At 38.4% G+C, this 20509-nt stretch overlaps 1 protein-coding gene across 2 annotated transcripts in view; it reads left to right on the forward strand.

Annotated features, from left to right (window-relative positions):
* Positions 1-18469, forward strand: part of ATP6V1H (ATPase H+ transporting V1 subunit H) — a 48739-nt gene extending 30270 nt beyond the window's left edge. For both annotated transcript variants that reach the window (XM_018080257.2, XM_029959402.1), the window contains exons 12-14: positions 196-297; positions 5376-5489; positions 18102-18469. In XM_018080257.2, the coding sequence (XP_017935746.1) occupies positions 196-297; positions 5376-5489; positions 18102-18162 (277 nt within the window). In that variant the 3' untranslated portion in view covers positions 18163-18469. The remainder of the gene's footprint in view (positions 1-195; positions 298-5375; positions 5490-18101) is intronic.
* The last annotated feature ends 2040 nt before the right edge of the window (positions 18470-20509 follow it).

Consider the following 20509-nt stretch of genomic DNA (forward strand, 5'->3'; position numbering starts at 1 on the left):
TGCATGTTGAGAAAAAGTTCTGTTTTAGCTTTGCTGTTTAGGTGACTTGTAAAGCATTTTTATGGTTGTGGGCTTTGTTATTTTAAGTTATCACTGATTTAAAAATAAAACAACAACAAAGAAAACCCAAAACAAAACAAAAAAATAAAAACCAACCCAAAACCCGCGACTTGATGGTTTCAAATCCTTTCCTAGAATCCTGACAAAACTTCTGGAGGTTTCTGATGATCCACAAGTGCTGGCTGTAGCTGCTCATGATGTGGGAGAATATGTAAGACACTATCCCCGGGGAAAACGGTAAGAAAAATTATTCAAGAGACTTACTGGAGTATGTACTTTGCCTGTGGCTTGTTTTGCTTATTTATATTAAAATATTCTCTAAAGGGGTTGCAGGTTATACTTGAGTTTATTTCACTGGGAAGGTGAGAAAGCACAAACTAGATTGGATTAGAAAACGGAAACTGAATCTTTGACTTAATATATATCAGTGTCTCTTAACAATGAAGGGAACCAATGTTTAAAGAAGTATTAAATATGTTGTTTAGACTAAGCAGAAGGCAGACACCAGAAGAAATTGCAAGAGCTACCAAGAATTTAATCAACATATAATTTTTGCCCTCTGTTATGACTGTTGGACTGTAATTATTGGACTTACAGTAGGGGTGGACTATTCCAACAATGATTAAGACTGTTTTGTGGCTTAAGACTACTGAGAAGATTTTTTTTTTTTAATGAACAATTGCTAACATAATTTCAGTGATGTTAGCACATCTTCTAATTGTCACTCTTCTAATTTAGCATGTTTTAACTACACAAATACACATTTCGGTGAAAATGTTTATAGTAAACCTGAATTTCTATAGAAATACTGTTTTGTTTAGTTTTAAAAACCTGTGAGCAAAAATGTTTGCTGTATAATGGCCCCTCTCAGGTAGAGACCACTGAAGCAGAAGGGAACCTTTGGTTTTTGCAGGAATCTGTCTCATCAGTCACACAGAAGGACATGTGACTTAATTCTTGTAGCAAAGAAGTGGTCTGTTTCTGGTTTCTGCCTAGCGTTTAATGGGTGTCTTGTTTAACCCCAGCTGGCAACTCAGGCCCATACAGCTACTTGCTCACTTCCCACAGCAGGATGGGGGAGAGAAAGAGAAGAGTAAAAGTGAGAAAACTTGTGGGTTGAGATAAAGACGATTTAATAGGTAGAGGAAAACAAAGGTTTAATTCACTGCTTCCCATGGGCCAGCATGTGTTCAGCCATAATGAGGAAAGGTAGGATCTATCCAGCATAATGGGTACTTGGAAAGACAAACACCATCACTTTGAATGCTCCCCCCTTCCTCCTTCTTCCCCCAGCTTTATGTGCTAAGCGTGATGCCATATGGTATGGGATATCCCATTGGTCCATTGGGGTCAACTGTCCTGGCTGTGGCCCTTTCCAACTCCTTGTGCACCCCCAGCTGCCTTGCTGGTGGACTGGGGTGAGGAACAGAAAAGGCCTTGATGCAGTGCAAGAGCTGCTCAGTAATAATGAAACACTTCGTAGTACAAAGAAGAAAATTAACTATCTCAGCTAAAACCAGCACAGTAGGGAAGATGAGAAGGGCCTTCTAGCCTTGCTGAGAATTTCATGAACATTTCTTGTGCAGACTACTTGACAGTAGTAGAACCATGGACAACAGACTAAAACTTCATGCCATATGTATGCTAGAAAGATTTGTTCACTCTAGAAAGACTCACAGCTCTTGTAATCTTGTAAGCAAATTCAACTGAAGATATTTTTAGATTATTGGAAGAAATTAAATGTTTTCTAGGTCCACTAAGAAAGGTCAGAGGTGTTCATTGTGAACCACTTATACTGAGCAGTGCTCTGTATTTGTTAATTAGCTCTTGTGCCTTCTGATAGAGATTAATGACAACTGGTATTTGGAGGAGAGGCAAGATATCCTCTAATAAGATGGAAAGTAATAGTACTGCCTGCAAGTGGCAAAGCTGAAGGACTGACTATTAGTCGTTGCTCTTGCTTTGAGTGACTCTTTGAAACCATTTTGTTATGCATTTGCCATAATCTTTAAAACAGCTTGCATGCATCTCCCTGAATGTGCCATAACATTTGGGCTAGTATGGCCGTGCAGTTGCTGGACCAAAGCTATGAAGTCAGAAGAGTGGACAAACAGGCCTTATATCTCTCTGTCTGTAGCTGGAAAAATGTATTGCTTGTTGGGACCACAGCTCCGCTCAGCTCTCAGGCTGTTAAACCTATTCAGAAGTGCATTGACCTTCAAAGGAGTGGTCACCAGCAAATAAGAAGTGCTAGATACTGTTCTAACCCACATTCACATCTCAAATTCTAATACTTTAGCTACTTTCTGCTTACAGACCTGGCTTGTTTAGCTTTCTGTTCCAATGAACAAACTAAAATGCCTCAATCTCCTTCTTTTAAAGAATTTTGTTTGTAATCTGGCATATTCTTACCAAGTATGACTTCAGCAATTTTGAAACTAACTAAAAGCTTAAATACCTTATGTATCAGTTCCAGCATAATAGTCCATTTCTTACCATGATGTTTTTTGATATATAGTCATTTACTATTCCCACGCTTGAATGGTATTTCACACTCCCATTGCATGACTCACTTTGAAAGTGGATACTGTTCCTTGGTTTAGAAGAGTAGAAGAATTCAGATGTCTTATACTTTTGTTTCCTTTAAGTGTTTATTCTTAACTGGATTGTCCTTTAGCCTTTGAAGTTTGCAGAGAAGAATTGGAACCTAAAACTTCTTGACTTTACCTGTTGCACACAGTAGAGACCTTGAGTTACAGTTCTGGCTAACCTTTTCCCTTTGTCTGACAGAAGAAACTATTTGTTAAACTAAACACTTGTGTTTTTGCTTGGTTGTTCTCTAGTGCTGTCATCTTAAATAATCTTAAATTGCCTTTAAAATTACACATTGTGGACCAAGTTGTCAAGACAATAGCACTGTGGGCTTCTAATGAGGCTCACCAAGATGCATTTTCTGACAATGTAACAGCAGAAATAAAATATGGCACTGGTGTTTCCTGTCACTGAAAATAAATGTAGGCCTCCAGCACAGCTTCTATGTGGCCCAAGGGTTATTACTGTGTACTGTCAGCACTTTCAATCTCTTGAATGCCATGAACATGGGCTGTGTGTTTTACATGTACAAGAGATGGACAACTAGAACCATTCCCTTCCTTAGCTCACAATTCAGAAACAACTTGCTTTCCCTTTTCCACCTTGATCTGCTTTTAGATACGTAGTGTGGATTTTATATTTTTTTTCTGCTATAGCAGTCTAACTTGTTCTCATTTGTCTTTACCTTCCATTTCCTCTTTCTCTGTTTAAATGGGTCATGTTAAAATCTGGATCTTCAGCATCCAGACACTTTTTTTGAAATGCCACTGTTTTGGCTTAGTGCCCTGGTATTACAGGGAACAATCCCTGCAGAAGATGTTGCACGTACGGTTCCTCTGGGCTCTGTTTACTGCTGTAAAGTAAGCAGGAGTTGAGGGGAGGGGAAACAGAATTAAATGTAGTGTTTTGGGAACATTTGGAACTTGAAGGAACAGGATTCACATGAACGTTCCTCACAGTTTAGACCTTTGGGTCAAAAACTGATGGCTGGGAAGAGATTTGTACCAGTAAGCAGCATTATGCAAGAATGATAATGCTGTTCTTCGACTCTTCATATTGTCAGCCATAATTTCAGTGATGTATTGTCATCTGAAAGAGCCTATTAGCATTTGTGATTATAGGCTTTTAACTTTTCATTTTGGTTCTTGCATTCTCCTAGCATAAGGAAGCTTTTGAGTTTAATGCCTTTTTTAAATCCTTTCAGTTCCTGAAAATCCAGTGGTTTAATTCAGTCCTATAATAAAGAAAAATGCTTGTTTATATTTCATAGTCTTGTCTTTCTGTGAGGTGGTTTTATATTTAACCAGTAAAAATGTGAGGCAGCCTAAGGCAGGCATAAAGGTTTTTTGAATGTTACATTACTAATAACTCCTTGAATTCTTGGCAAGGATTCTCCAGCTTAAAACAATTGCACTTTTCTGAATGCATTCCTGCTTTATGAAACATACTTAAATGTTTTAATATTGTTAGGAAATAATATTCCCTGTGATCTTAGGGATGGATTTGACAGAGTTATAAAACAGAATTGGATAGTCTCTTTTTCGTTTCCATGCTATGTCTTCATACCCATTCTGCAGCTTACAAAAATACGTTGTGTTATGCAGCAGCAGTACATTAATTTGACCATGAAAAGAGCTGTGCTGAACTCAGGTAGCTCATGCAAGCTTAAAATGGCAGGACAGCATCAGGTTAAGACTAATGCAAGTGATAACCTCTTCACAGGATAGTATGTTTAAATACTAAGTGATGTGTGAGAGAACTCATGTAGAAAACCATATGAAAGTCAGTGAGTAATCAGATTAAATATTCCTTGCAAATACTCTCTGAACTTTATTATTTTTATTATGACAGACCGAAGTGCTGCACGTAGAGTCATCTGGATGGTGATACTTTTTTAGGTTTTAAGTGTGTTGCCTTCTGTTTTTTGTTTTTATGAAGAAATGATATGTTTATGAATGCGACACAAGCTTTCATGGGTATTTCACAGGGGACTTGGTATAGCTATGAAAAAACTATGGCTGACTATGGTGGTAAGGTTCGTAGTGAAAGATGAAGCTGAAACATAATTTTTCTGGAAATGGTACCTTAGCAGCCGGTTCTGCCTCTTGTGCAGGAGTAGCTGTGGCTCTAATACAGTTTGAATATCAAAAAGTACTATGCGTACCAGGTGGGTGATTTAATAGGTATTGATGTGCTTACAAGGATTTTTCTGTGCTGGACTAGATTGGGGTTTTATTCTTACAAAAAATGGAGTGACCTGGTTATCATCCATTTGTGGAGGAGAGGGCAGCACTACCTCCTACCTAATAATTGATAATGCTGTACCCCGCTGACCCTTTCAAGCTGATATTGAGCTGGATAAAACCCCTCTGAAAAGGATTCTTTCCTTGATTGTTTATTTCAAAGTTAATAGAAGTAGATAGTGGGAAGCAAACAGGAGTCCAGTACAAACACTTTCTGTTGTTGTGAATTCTTAAAAAAAAATTTAAAAAACCCAGTAGGTAGTAGGACGTAATCTGCATTTGTAACAAATGTTACAAATACATAATCTGCATTTGTAACATGTGAAATAAGATGTGTATGTTAGGAAATAAATATTTTTAATAAAATAAATATTACATATAACTTAACCTCTTAATGCCTTGAGTGTGAAGTGGTTGGATAGGATAGCTACCCAGAATTCAAAGTAATGTCAAAATAACTGCTCCCCTCTTCTCTTTCAGAGTGATTGAACAACTTGGTGGTAAGCAGCTGGTAATGAACCACATGCATCACGAAGACCAGCAAGTTCGTTATAATGCACTACTGGCTGTGCAGAAGCTCATGGTTCACAATTGGTAAGTGAAGATTATTTAACTTGCAACTAACAGTGAGAAATCTTGGATGTGGAGAGAGGATTCAAGGCAGTAGATTTCTTTATATGGAAAGACAGCAATTTTTAAACAATAGAGCAATATGATCTTGGTTGTAAGAACTTAGCTTTTCTGTGTAATTTGGAAGCAGTTGAATTGAGTAGCTTCACCTTACATGGTTGAATGTCATGTGAGTAATTCACTTAACAATGTATTTTAACTAAGGTTGTATATTAGGAAAAGTTTCTTCAGCCAGAGGGTGATTGGGCACTGGAACAGGCTCCCCAGGGAAGTTGTCACAGCACCAAGCCTGACAGAGTTCAAGAGCTTCTTGACAATGCTCTCAGGTACATGGTATAATTCTTAGGCCAGTCCTGTGCACGGCCTGGAGCTGGACTCGATGATCCTTGTGGTTCTTTTCCAACTCAGGATATTCTATAATGATTTTATTTGGACTGCTTAATATTCAATACAAGCTGTAATTTAGGCTTGTACTTGTTCAAGTACTTAATTGGCAGTTGCTTTACCAAGTGCGTACCCAACCATTCCTTTGCCTTGTTCTTTGCTCTAGTCCTTTCTCCCATTCTACACTGCTATTTTTATTTTAAGGGTTGCAGATACAACTTTTTTGAACTTCTGAAGTAGCAGACATTTATAGGCTGGTTGGTTTGATGAAGCTGAAAATCTCACTTTGGTACCTCTTTCATCAATCACTGAGAATAGTGTTTGAAGTGAAGTTTTTCTTTCGTTGTTTGTTAACTAGTTCTCTAACAACCCCTAAGTCTTGGCATGTTTTGCCACAGAACTTGCTGGTGGGTGATGCTGCCCTTCCAACAGAGCACAGGATCTTTATAGGGAAGCACCGAAGGAGTGAAGTTATGAAAAACTTCATGTAACAACTTTGTATAACTTGCCAAACTAATTAGGTATTCTAAGCATAAAGCATGGAGAGTTAAAAATACTAATTAGGAGTTCTTAATCTGATTATGAATTATGATTACACCAGAGCTCTTATTTTCAATTTGGCATTGCCTGAAAGGAAGATGAAATGCAACAGTACATCTGGGTACATTGGAACATAGATATTGGGATACAAACAACTAATTTAATTTTGAACTTTAACAGCATTTTTTTTTTTTATTTCTGGAAAGCTTAGTGCTTGGAAGTATCTGTAACTTCTTTCAGTTTTGTCACTTCTGAGACAATGTGATCTTTTAAAAAGACTGAGCAGTGATGATGCTAGTGTGTGCAAGTGGTAGGGGAACAAGGTCTGTTGAGTGCCTTCTGACAGTTTAAGTCGCCTACTTGTCCTGACAGGCTGGCAAGGCTGACAAAGAGCTCCTGTCATCTCTCCCTGCAGCGTATCTTAGGTAAAACCAAGCTAGTTTTCTGCCTCTCCTTCTGAAGAATATGGGGTTTAGTTTTCACGTGTGTTATGTTCATTTTGTCCTACTCTCCCTCTCACGTATTGTGGGAACCTTCTATAACAGGGAAACATGTTTAAATATCTTACTATGAACAATCCAGAGTTAATATTCTCCATGTGTAAGAAGTACGTTGGTAAATAATATGGAATTTCTGAGTGTGTGGAGATGGAGACTAAACGCATGGTCATGTGCAACCTAATTTTTGGTCATTATTGTATATTACACTCCACTCTGCTTCTCAGTTTGATACATTTCTCACTATGCTATTCTCATATATTTGAAACATCCTGAGTATTATAAACCAGTTGTAACTAAATAGAGATTACAGCATGGGAGGTTAAGTTACTGAATTTGCTTTCTGCAGTAGGGGCAGGTGTGTTCTGATGTCTTGAAAATGTGGTGATAAATATATGAAACGCCGGTCTTTCTCCAATGCAAACTCACTGGTAGTAAAACTTTTCCTGAATGCCTAACCTGGCTCTTTTGCACTTTCAACTTGAGAATACTACTTGTAAAAACATCATATCTGATCTTCTAGATTTGTCTTGGTTTTTTAATGGCACGAGCATTTCTGTGCCTGCTAGACTTGAGGCTGAGAGGGAGATGGCAGAAACATCTAGTTTCAGATCTTCAGAGGTGTTGGTAAAAGGATCTGTGTAACTTAGTGCCATTTTCAGATCCATATGGTCATCTCTGTAGGGAGTATTTTCCTGTTCAATTCTTATTGGAACAAGCCTCTGAGACACATTATCCTTGGCTCATATTTGCCAGAGTAGTGCTCCCCCTGCCATGGACATCAGATAGTTTCAGCTAAGGAAATGACACACTGTTCGAATGTGGGAAGCTGGATCTATCTTTGTATACATCTGGCTTTTGATGAGTGTCAGGAGGTCTTCTGTTTCGTTGCTGTCCCTTCTCCCCAGAGTCCCCTGAATGCAGCACAGTGCAGTTTAAGTGCCTACTTATTTAGCTTTACTTCATGAGATGGATTATTCAGCAACTTCAAGGTTTTGCTTTCCTTGCGCTTCAGAGCTGGAGAAACAATAAACATTTTTCCTCTTGCTTCCAGATATTCTGGAAGTCCAGTTATTTCCCTCAAAGCAATTGTCGTGTGTCCTTCAGTTTAATTGGCATGGAACAACTCTATATTACTGTCTGTGACACTTGCATGACAGAAGTAGTCAGGCATTTCCTAGTCTGGAGGCTGACTGAGATAAGGATGCGAAAATACAGGTTTGCTCTGCCAGGATGAGGCTTGGTGCAAGTGCTGTGCCCTGAAGAAGCAGAGTAAGGAAGACTTCTGGTACCTGAATTGAGGGAGTGTCATGGGGCAGCTGAAGTATCATTCTGCTTAAGATGCAGCTGTATCATTAGACTGCTAATAACTCAACTTAGAGACAGTTAACTCCTAAGTAATTTGAGTGGTTCATTACAGGCTGCTCAACTATCTTTCCCTTAGGGGTTTTTAAGTCAGGGATAAATGGGGAGAAATCAGACTGTCAGGCATTCTGTTAAATGGTGAAGCGGTGCTGGCAAAAGCAGTAACTGCTGTCAGCTTTTCAGATGAGATAAGTTCAGGTGAAATATTCCAGTTACATTTGCACATTAAATCATCATGCACTTGATGCAGCAGGGAGCAAAATTATCTTTTTGGCATCTCTTAATGCCTATACATGGTAATTAATCCTGAGTTCCACTCTGATTTGAACTGTGTTAGTCATGGCATCCCGTGCTGATGGTAAAAACCTGTTATTGGCAAGTGGGAGAGTTTGGCCTGGTAACGATAGCACAAAGTTTTTTGTGTGTCCTGTTCAGTCTTTGCTTTAACTATTTAAGAGAAACATCATCTCCTTATTCCCTGTCTTTGCTGGTGTTCAGAGGCGATACTGACTTGTTGTTTTTAGTATTAGGAACTTGTTTTGGGAACCTAGTCCTGCTTGGAGCAATGTTCTTAATGATGCTGATATGGTTTGAAGCTGGCTCCCTGCCTCAATCCTTCCATAAACTCTACCACCCAGAGTTTCCCTCCCTCCCCCCCCCACTAAAAACCTCAGGGAGAAGAGGGAGAAAAAAAAACTAAGAAAACCCGAAACGAGAGAGAGACAACCAAAGTGAGATATATAAATATATTTACACTTATATACAATTAAAATATACAATTTCACAAGGGAAAGGGAAGGGGGAAAGGAAAAGGAACAAAACCAAAATATTATATATTTAAATATCCCAATTAGCAGCCCAGTATCTATCCACTAAAAGAGTTAGCAAAGAAATAGCTCACTACTCTCCTGGGACAACCGAGGGTCGCTCCAGAACGATCGCCGGCAACCTCTGTCTCCCAAGGTCGGCAAGGCCTAACCAGGCCTCGCTCCCCAACATGGCAGACTCATCAGCAGGGAACCCGCACCTCTCTTCCGGAAGGAAAGAGAGCGAAGGCCTCTCCTCCTTTCTTCTTATAGTCTGGCTTACGTAAAAATCGTAGGGAATACTGGGTAAATCTGGACCCTTCCTTGGTTACAAACTGACCACCAAGGAAGGCCTAGCCCAAACCACTACAGATGCAAAGTTTAAAGGAATCAAATCATTACATTCTAACAGCATTTTCATGTATCACTTTAAAGAAACACAGTATGTTAATCGCTACAGATGAAGCAGGTGCCTTTCATGTGCTTCATGGCACAACATTTTAGTGAATTTCAGGGATGGGTTGTTGTGACTCAAAGGACCTTCAAATTCCTTCTATGAACAACAGAGAGAAGCAGGTTTTTAGAGCAGTGCAGAGCAGCTTCAGTGCCTGAAGTTAAGCAGTGGGAACAATCTTTTGTCTTTCAGATTTGTAAACCTAGCATCTCTTGGCTTCATTTTAAAGGGGTTAATTCCAACCTTCTATTATTTCACTAAAATAAGATCTAGGTGAAATCTAGATATCGTGCTTTAATGCATATTTTATTTGTGACCTTACTGGTCACCTAAAACATAGTACATTAGTTTCCACAACTTGCTTATCTTCTAGGTGGGTTAGGCCCAGGAAAGTTTGCTCATGTCTCTTGTAGTTAGAGCAGCATATTACTTTTTTCTTGCTCTGTTAGCAGCAGTGCTGCTGGGAGTTGGGGACCAGAGGTCGTAAATAGAAGAGAATGGTTGCAATATCCAATCTAGCTGACATGCAGAGATAGATCGTGTGTGATCTTGTTCATACAAATGTAAAGTTTAATGCAGTGGCTTAACCTCTGTAATTCAAATGTTCTTCACTATTCATACAAGTGCTACTGAAACCATAGTGGATCTGATTGCAAACTTGTTTATTTTTCCTCTGGCTGGTTCAGGGTCATGGAAGAGCTGGTGCATTGGCAGTTGCTCCCGCTGAGTAAACTAATGGACTGTGCTGCCCCATCTTTCTGCTTATGCTGTCGTAGTGAGCTGCTGTCAGGGAGGGATCCAGCTCTTACCTCTGGGCTCAGATGTGATACCTCATCTCCCAGGTTCCTGAGCTATCAACTTCCTTTCAACAGGCAGACTTTTAGAATAAGTGCTCTCTGATGCACTGATACCTACATGGAGAGTATGGGTATGTTGGCGGATGCTAAACAGTGGGTTAGGATGTATCACTTGAGCATGATCAAGTATGGTTTGGGAAGTGGAATTAATAACTGGCATACTGATTGAAGCAACAAATTTGGATGACCTTTGAAGATGCAACAGTTTCATATGTGATTTTTTAAGTGCACATCCTAGACAAAATTACTTGCTTTCCATCTTTTAAAATTGAGAGTTCTGCAGAGAGACGTTAAAAAATTTGAAACTGCCTAGGATTTGCAGTATTCTATATTTAGAAATTTATTCTATAGATAGCTTCCATACCATGATTGCATTTGGTAGTGAGAAGTGCAAGGTGTAATGAGAGGTAACTGGCATCCATAAAGCTTGTGCCCCCTGCCTCTTGGTTTTTCCCCCATCCCAACACTGAGGTCTGGAATGCTTAATAGACTTAAATCTGGGAAACAATGCCTACAAGATAGTGCACTCCACTGTATTTATTTGTCCTGTTTCTTAGCCTTCATCATCAATACAATTCCCTTTTAGTAGTTAAAAGAAGTTAACTAACTGAAAAGTTTGAGAAGTGTTCCTGATAAAAGGTAGTATTTTTTTAAAAGAACAGTTTCTTGCTGAAATGAGAGAAGTTAGGCAAAATTCCAATTAGTTATAGGCACACTTAGTATCTAGTGGAGTGCTCCATCTTTTTATTTGAGCATAAATATGTATTATTTATGTATATGTATATATAAAGCTTAATTCCATACAGGTAGGAGGTGTGGTTTTTATTGTGCATATCCTCTCTGGTATTCACACTGTGATCATGTTTTCTGTCATAAGATCTCTACACATTGCAAAAACACAGTTTTAGTATTTCTAGAGCATGTGATAGTGTGGAGCAAATATTTTACAAATATCAAACATTCTCAGTTTGCATTTTCTTTTTTCAAAGAAATTGCTCATTTTCATGTCTTACACTGAAAAACCTGTCACCAAAGAAGTAACTTTTTGATAGTTTACTTCTGATTAGTATTACTTTAAAGATTTGATTTCCTGATAGGAAAAATCAGTTAAACATTATTTATGTCAGTCATTCTGACATATGCTGGGCAAACATTAAAGCTTATATGTGTTGAAAGCAACAAAATTCTTTGTGGCAACTAAATCTTCTGATTAAATATAAAATTACTTTCAAACCATGTTCCATGGTTTAGTCATGTGGTCTTTTTTAATTCACAGAAGGGCTCTGTGTGTGAGCTCACAGTGTATCTTATAAGTGAAAAATTACTTATACTTTGTCTCTCGAATAGAAAGGCATATCTCAAATTGAATTTGTAGTCTATTTTCAAAATCTGATCAAATACTTAAATAATAGCCTTTTTATAAGACCTCATTGATCTGCTGTTTCTTCATATATGAAGATGTGAAGTTGTGAACTGGAAGTCCATAATAACTTCTTCAAAAAAGGGACTTTCCTCTGAAGGGAAACTGCTTAGTGAAAATCAGGTTCTTGCAGTGTCTCGGTTTGAATGCATTAATTTTGCATTTCGTGTCATAAGGAGGGCTTTAAACCATCCTATGAGTAAAGGTTTTAGTAATCAGGAGATTATCTGTAGATTTTCTATCAATGTTATTGCATTCAGCTGAAGAGAGGCTCCATTTGGAAAAAAACCCACCTTTCATGTAACATTTATAATCCTTCTGCACAACCATTCAGACTGTGTAGTTTTAATGTGCACATCAGAATGTTGAATGTCTCTCTCTAGTGAATAATTAAAGTGAAACAATGTCCTAAGTGCTGTTCATCTTAACAGTTGGCTTTTGTTCTACTTGTTTTTATGAAGTGGAATCTGTAAAACTACATATTGAGAACTGCAGAGAATTTTGTAGTATCTCCTCTCTCTTAGGATCCCCAACCATATATGTAGGTCAAGGAGATACATGGTAAAAATCACCATGGTTCTACTGAAATAACACTTTGATGTGGTGGAGTCCCAAACTGTTTGGTCAAAGTAGCTTTGATTCTGTTGCATATACATTTGTTTCTTTGCTTTTGGTGTTGGTTTGTGATGGCTTACCTTCAGCACTACTTATGGTCTGCGTTGGTATAATAGACAAATGTTTTATAATCTTTAACACTTTAAAAATTGAAGTATTTCATATTGCATTAATCCACTGAGTCAAAGAAGAAAATTGTGTTCAGCAAACAAGTGACAGAAGAGGGCTGCAGTTTTCCTGTGTTAGCACTCCAGCTTTGTCAGTCTTCCCAGCCCAGCTCTCTAGGAAAATGTCTCTTTGTTTTTTTAGTTTACTGCTTTTGTAGCTGTACAATTTCTGTTTACTTCTGTGAAGCACATGATAATGAGGAGCATAAAATGATACATAAAAATATCTAGTGATATAACTTGGGATCCAGCAGTATGATATGTTAATATTCCATTTCAGGAACCAAATATTAACTTCAGGTTTGATTTGAGCCCTGGCTTCTTTATTTTCTTTCCTAGCTTCCAAGACCATGGCTCTTTGGCAAGGCAAATGCACCTGTGGTGGCCCCTCTCCAGCTCCACCTGCCCTTTTCCCAGGCATCACTAGCATTAGTGTGACACTGCAGGTGTTAAGCCTTGAATCAGGTTCAAGGGGGCTGCTTAACAGAAAGCAGTTCAGTTGAGAGTTAAATGAACAGAGAGCAGTCTCACCAGAATGCCTTAAATACCCCGTGAGAAAGGCAGGAGTACACAGCTGGAATGGGTTGAAGGGCAGCTGTTCCAGCTTTGTCTCCCATTGGATTAGGTAGAGATTTGACAGATGGCTGTGACCTTGTGTTGCCACTGTGTGTAGGCTGCTCAGAGGTTCCAGGGAGTGCTAGTCTGTGGAGTTGTTTCTGCAGCAGTGTTACACTTCCAAGAGCAATGCTTTCACGGGACAGTTTAACCTGCTTAGAATTGGGAATATATCAGTTGTGTAATTCAAATACCTATTTGTAAAGCCACAATAAATTACTAAAACTGGTCCATCTCTCTCTACAGGTCTAATAACCTCTCTCCATGTTATTAGACCACTAGCAGAAATGCAACATAAAGATGGCAAAACTGTTCAATCTGTTCAAACTATTCTATCTGCTGCCTGTCCTGTGAACTTGTTTAACTGTTCATCATATATTTATGATTTTTCTGTAAACACTGTATGTTGGCAATGTTATTTGAATGTGTTGTGTCAAGTGGTAGACTTTCTACTGTAGCTTTATTACACTTCTGTACTCTTTCATAAGGGAAAGGATTTCTTTAGAACTAGCTTTTCAATTTCACTCTCAAAAGTATGGGACTCTAGGTTTGTATTTAGATAGAGAAAAATAAAATCCATACTTATATTTTGTTCTTTGTCGAAGGAGGGCATCCTGTCTGTTGGGAACCTCAGTCTACTAAACCAAGCTAGAAACTGCAGATGTTCAAGACTATCAAATCTTTTTTGGATAACTTGGTTCTTTAATAAACAGGAAGCAAAGTTTAAAATAAATATTATAGAAAAGAAAATATGAAAACCTTACCCTTTGTTTCTTCTATGCTTCATCTACTTTTCTTCCCTTCCCTATAATTTTCGATGTTCTTTCATGGACGGGTAAATCTGACTGCACTGGAATTTGGAGTATAACACTAAAAGCAGTACTCCTTAAACTTCAAGGCTTGTTCCTTTTAGCACACAGCCTCTAGAAATCTGTTGTATGTGTCTTATAACTTTCCCTTCTATCATTGATTGTTGTTGAAAACAGTCCATTGGTATATAGTATATATTAGTATAAAATTTTCAGGTAGTGTCTTTTGCCACTTTGCGATTATCTCCTTGTTCCATACTCACTGAATTTGTTGCCTTACATGTTGGATCAGTTCCATGTGCCTTTTCCTAAATCACCTTTAAACAGCTGTGCAATTACTGCAACACTTAAGTATATCTTAGCTTCAGGGTGGCAGTGTCTCTCCTATGAAACAAAGCCAATTAAATTAAGCAGAATGAAGCAACAAGTTGGAATAAGAATTTGAGATACAACAAATTCATGTATTTGCCTCCAAGCTTCCTTTTCTTCTTGGAAGAAGCGCTTCAGAAATAACAGAAAATGTGTGTTTAAAGAGAGGCCTGAAAAAGGGGAAATTGCTAGTGTGGAAGGAATCTCAGTTATTCTAATAAGAATGGAAAGATTAATTTACAAATGGAAATTACTTATGCCTCACCATCAGACTTCTGAATGAGCAGGGAGGTGAAAAAGTGTGGTGTTTCAAGTTTCGTTGATCTGAGCTTTAATTGAGAAATGTAAGCTTCTCAAAAGTGATGTACTCCAGTTGCATGTTTGAAACTTTTCTGCAATGCAGACGTAATATTTTGTGTTCCTGTAAATTTATACTGAATCATTTGTTTCATGTTTGAATATTATTATCTGTAAATGCAAACTCGTTTGGTCTGGCTTCATCTGCTTTATGATAAAGATAGTTTTATGATGAAGGAAGTCAGAAGGTGGCTAAAACTGACATTTTTATAAAGGCCTTTCTGTTCTAGTGTGAGGAAAATGGTTTAAAATAGGTTGAAGCGGTCCAATTCATAAAAAAAAACCCTAAGTCTAATTCCTCATTACTTTCCGTTGTAGCATGCATCACAAATCTCCTAGATGCTACTCGGAATATTTTTTGAAATGATTTTTTTATCTTGGACACAAGATCTATCCTTTGAGCGTACGTGCTCCTACAGTGCAAAGTATTAAATGCTTGCATTCTTAAACGTAACTTTAATTTTGTGAGATAAACAGTAATTTTTCAAATCCCAGTTTTTCTCTCAAGATATAACTAAGGAACAGTGCAGGATAAATAAAAAGTATTAGACTCTTGATTTGTAATAGCCTGGGGATGGGAACTCTTGTTGGAGCAGGTCAAGAGGAGGGCCACAGAGATGATTTAGAGGGATGGAACACCTCTCCTGTGAGGAAAAGCTCAGAGTTGAGGTTCTTCAGCCTGGACAAGAGAAGGCTCTGGGAAGACATTAGAACACCCTTTCAATACTGAAAGGAGGCTACAGGAAAGCTGAAGGGACTTTTCAAGAGGCCATTTAGTGATAGGTCAAGAGGTGATGGCTTTAAAGTAAAAGAGGGTTGATTTAGATTAGGTATCAGGAAGAAGTTCTTTACTGTGAGGGTGCTAAAACACTGGAACAGGCTGTCCAGAGAAGTTATGGATGCCCCATCCCTGGCAGTGTTCAAGGCCAGGTTGGCTAGGGCTTTGAGCAACCTGGTCTAGAGGAAGGTGTCCCTGCCTGTGTCAGGGGGTTTGGAACTAGTTGATCCTGAAGGTCCCTTCCAACCCAAACCATTCTGTGATTCTATGTTCAACTAACAGAGACTGTGAAAGAACTTGTCCTGGGTTAACCAGTGACACTCGGATGGAAGTGATAACCAAACAGAAAATTAACTGGTACTTGTCACAGCTGGTGATGCAAGGTTTTTGCATTTCAGGGGCCCTTGGTGGTGACTAAAGAGGTGATGGGGTAGGAACACTGGGGTTTTTACCTGGGCTTGTGGGATGACAATGTAGAGGAGTAACTGCAGGTACTATTCTGTATGGGAAAACGGGATGAGAGCTTTTCCTTGCCTATGGACTTCACACCTACAAAAGGTTTTGTAGGGAAGATACTGTTCTACTTACTGTATGTTGTTAGAAGTTGAATATGTCTCTGGGGGCACTAAGTACATACAAAATGTGCTACTGCTCTGACTTCTTGGAGATTTTTGCTCAATATACTTGACTATGTGGGAGCCTTCATCATGCATCTGAAACAGTGTGAGCTATGCAACAGTTGTAGTGTTATGGATTGTTAGCTTGATTGATTTTCCTGCTTCAAAGTAATGGTGTAGAAATTTCACATTCAATGTGGTTCATCTGTGCTTTAAGAGTAAGTAATGTTGTGGGCTTGTAATACGGTGAGCAGAGCCATGTATGAAGCAAGTGTCAAGGCTTTCAAAGCTCGATGTCAGAGAAGAAACACTAGAGTCAGTACGTGCATGTAGGCATGAAACAAATGAAAAAAAAAACAACTTCCAACGAGCAGGACAATGTTTGAGTTTGGAAGACCTTCCATAGTTGCTGGCTGTGTTTTTGGATGACTTTCAAATTTTGTTTGTTTTGGTGGTACACATTTGAGTCCTGTAAAACCACAAAAAAGAGCAGCTCATTTCATTCTTTGCCCTCAGGAGTCTCTGCTTTGAGGGTGATAACCTGCCTGTTATGATCAAGAGTCATATCTATTGAGTGCAGCCCAAGCATTCTGCAGCAACACCTGATGAAGCTGTGAAGGAAGGTGCTAAATCGTAGCATATGGTTCAGCATACGAACTCTGTGTTATTTTCTTTGCCAGTAATGTTTGAAGGCAACAGTGTATCTTACAGGAATTTTGGTTTTCTGGATGCTTAATGCTAAAACTGAGAAAAGGGGTGTTGGGTGATGCAGTTGAGGTGCTAAACTTCATTGTGTGATAGGAGTTGTAATGCACAGGGAATAGGTGTCTCACAGGACACTAAGCTGAAAACTATTTTTTGAAATGTGCAAAAAGAACTGATATTTTTAATTTATTTTTTTTAATAAAGCAAAAGCACATACTCAAGTTAGGGGATTTTTTTTTTTTAAGACTTCATTCTGAACATCATTCCTCTGAGCTGCTTCTATTGTTTAACCTGTGTAGGTTGAAATATCTGTGTAGTGAGAAAAAACATGGTACTAAGTGTATGATCAGCAATGGAAAAAGAACGCCTACATTTCATGAGTCCTGAAACCTCTGTTTCAGCTGATACAGTGGTACAAATATTGTGTTTTCAGTAACAGGCAGCAACCCAAGTATTATTATTAAAGACCTCTTTCAGCTTTTTTGTGGTTCTGTGAAGTGTTGATCTGCTTTCACAGGAGAGATTGAAGGATTGAAACATCCAGAAGAATTGTGCAGTTATTTTTCCATAGAATTTAGATATTGTTGCTCAAGGCACATACTAACAATTTGGGGAGTGTTTTTTCCTGGGTTGAGAGGAGAGATAGAAAATAAGTGACTTAGTGCACTTCAAAGTGCAGGTGAAGAAATCACTTTAAAGAAGTGTTGTTATACTGTGGGACTAGATTGATTCTGTCTTCTTTTTTCCAACTTGAATGTGCAGTTATTCAGTCAGTGTCTGTTTTGTTAGCCTATGGGTTATATTGCCAGTATGTCATTGGTGTTACTTGTGCTCATGCAGCTGGGTTATGGGAAGAAATACTTTTAAATGTTTTGCCACAGCCTCTGAAATGCATATTGCAACAAGCAAAATCTGTGAGCTTCATGTAAGTGTCCTGTATCAGTTTTCAGGGTGTCTAAATGTTACCATTGGGCTTTGACCTTTTCTAGAAAGCTTTGTTGATGTTTGATTTGTACTTTATTTTCATAGGGATAGTTGATGGATACCTAAAGCTTTGGTACTCTGATTGTTGCTTCAGTTGACTGTTGACAGTAGATGTTATTTGAAGGAATAATTCTGAATTTAAAGCTTTTTCTTCTTTATCTACTTCATACTTGCCACCACTATCCCACTCCCCAATCTCCAGGACATTTCTCAATATAATTTTTTGCTGTATTTCAGGGAATACCTTGGAAAACAGTTGCAGTCAGAACAACCTCAAACGGCCACCGCACGGAGCTAAACATTTCCATCAGTTCATGCAGTTCATGCTTACAACTACAGTATGTTTGTCTTAAAATTAATATAAAGAAAATACTGAAATCACATGTTCCCTCTCTGCTACTGGTGCATAAACATTCCAACTTTCCTCTAGTGTTGTTGGCTTAGTAAAAAATTGTTCAACTAGTTCTGATGCTTATGCCTATTAGCTTCTTGTTCTATTCTGAATGTATATGAAGAAATGTGGCTAATATATTGCATTTGTTTTATGTATTTATTCTCATAATAAAGAATATTAATAAAGGATGTCCCTTCCATAATGGATGTTATAATTAGTCCAGAAAATTTGTTCTCTTCTTTTTGTGGATTGTCAGTGTTGTCACTTTCCAAGGAAAGCAAATAGTCCTTATATGTCTCCAGACAAAATTTGACTTGATGTTCCATAGAAAGTGCAGCAGCCTGAGAAATGTTGATTATGGGTACTAAAATATAAACCAACTCTTAAAACAGCTTTAAAATTGTATATAAGAGCAAATGTATAGGTGGGGCTTTTTTTAGTGTGGAGTACTTCTCTTGTTAGAGACTTCATTAAAAAATCTGGAAATGAGAAGAGGAAAAGAAAATGAGAACTCTTCCATCTGTGAAAACTGATGCACTCAAGACTGTTAGTCCAGCAGTATAACACCACTGTTGAGGCTGTAGATCAGAGATCAAGTTTGGGGTTTTTTTAATAACAAATTTGGCTATCAGTATTTTATGTGGTTTATAATTTGACAGTATAAAATATGTAAGCATCAATAAATCTAAGATGATCTTGGATTGGCATGCGAAAATAATTTTGTTGCATAGATAGAAACCTGGCTCCAGGCACTTACAGCATTACATAGTTAATATTCTTGCAATTCACTTTTAGAATTTAAAGAAAAAAGGGGCAAACATAATCTTTTTGGTAGTCTTGTGTGGTGCAAGTCTCTGGGGAAGCTTAAAGTACTTTGTCATCAAGTGAAAAGGCAAATTTGGAGAACATTTTTTTTCATCATACGTAATTAAAATTTGACCACTGTTGCAGTAAAGAGAGAGGACAGTTAGGGGATTATGGTTTGATGATTTCTTGGCCTGCTTAATTAAAATTGGATTGTGTAGCTTAATGACTATTGTTTACTTCTCCATATAGGAGGCAAAGGCTTTGATATTGCAGTCAGTATCATGAGGATAGATGCTGAAGCCTGAAAAGAATTAACCTTCACTCAGACTAGTCAGTTTACATGAGTGGATCTTAGCTCTACATATTCCCACAGTGATGGGGGATACTGGTGGTGTGGGAAGCTGTTGGGAGAACAAGGGTGCACCTACACTGCCATTTTTATCTTGGATCAGTTGAATGCTTTTGAAATGAGTCTTTGAGTCCTCCCAGCGTTTCACACTTCTATTTGCATCGCATGATGGTGTCAGTACGTGAATGGGGTTCTTCCAATAAAGCTAAAGCTCAGGACATACATCCCGTGTGTCTTGGCTATTTTGCAAGTGTTCAGTCTGCCGGAGCAGGTAAGATATGAATGCTACCAATAGCAACCCCTTGAATTTCTAGAGGAGCTGGAAATAACCAAGCTAATCATTACATGAAACAAAATTGCTTACAAGGGTTGTCCTGAAACATTATGTTTCAGTATTGTGAGTATTATGTTCATGTGTTGTACAAAGAAATTCTTCTCTCTTGCTTTTCTAGTATTACTCTGTGCATAGTTTAATTCTTCATTATGTGGTCTGTTTCTAAGCTATGTGATACCTGGCGTTCTCCACCATTTAGTTACCACCTCTATCTCCAACAGATTTTTAATTAAAGAAATAGTTCTGTTGTTTCACTTCTAACCCTGTGCAGTATTGATACTCTAGTGCCTGTGAAACCTGAAAGCTCTGAGATTTCCAGCCCCCAGTGGTGAGATTCAGGTGGCTGAAGGGTTATGGTCTGAGTGAGTTGATGCCAACAATTGTACCTTAAGGAGCCTGGAAACCTGTGGGGGAGGAATTTCCTGTGCAGCCAGTAATTTGGACTGAAGTTGCCAGAGCTGAGGTCTCTGCAGGAGTCAGAGTGCTCACTGTGTCCTAGAGGTCCTGGAGAATTTTGGTGTAGCAGGGGGCTGTAGAGTAGGTTCTTCATCTCCCATCCTATGGTCCCATCCTAGACCTGTAGGCACTGAAGGGCCTTGAATCCATGGTCCCAAGACAGAAAATAGGGCAGAGGTGTCCTGGAGCTTTTAACCTTTGGAATCAGGAAAATCGAAAGTTTTTGTTGAATTTTAACTAATTCATAAAACTTTCTACTGCATCTGTTTTGTATCTGGCAAGTTAAGCTTAGTGTTAGCTTTTGC

Source organism: Manacus vitellinus, unplaced genomic scaffold (genome assembly GCF_001715985.3).
Source record: "Manacus vitellinus isolate BGI_N305 unplaced genomic scaffold, ASM171598v3 scaffold_1_pilon, whole genome shotgun sequence".
NCBI classification, from domain to species: domain Eukaryota; kingdom Metazoa; phylum Chordata; class Aves; order Passeriformes; family Pipridae; genus Manacus; species Manacus vitellinus.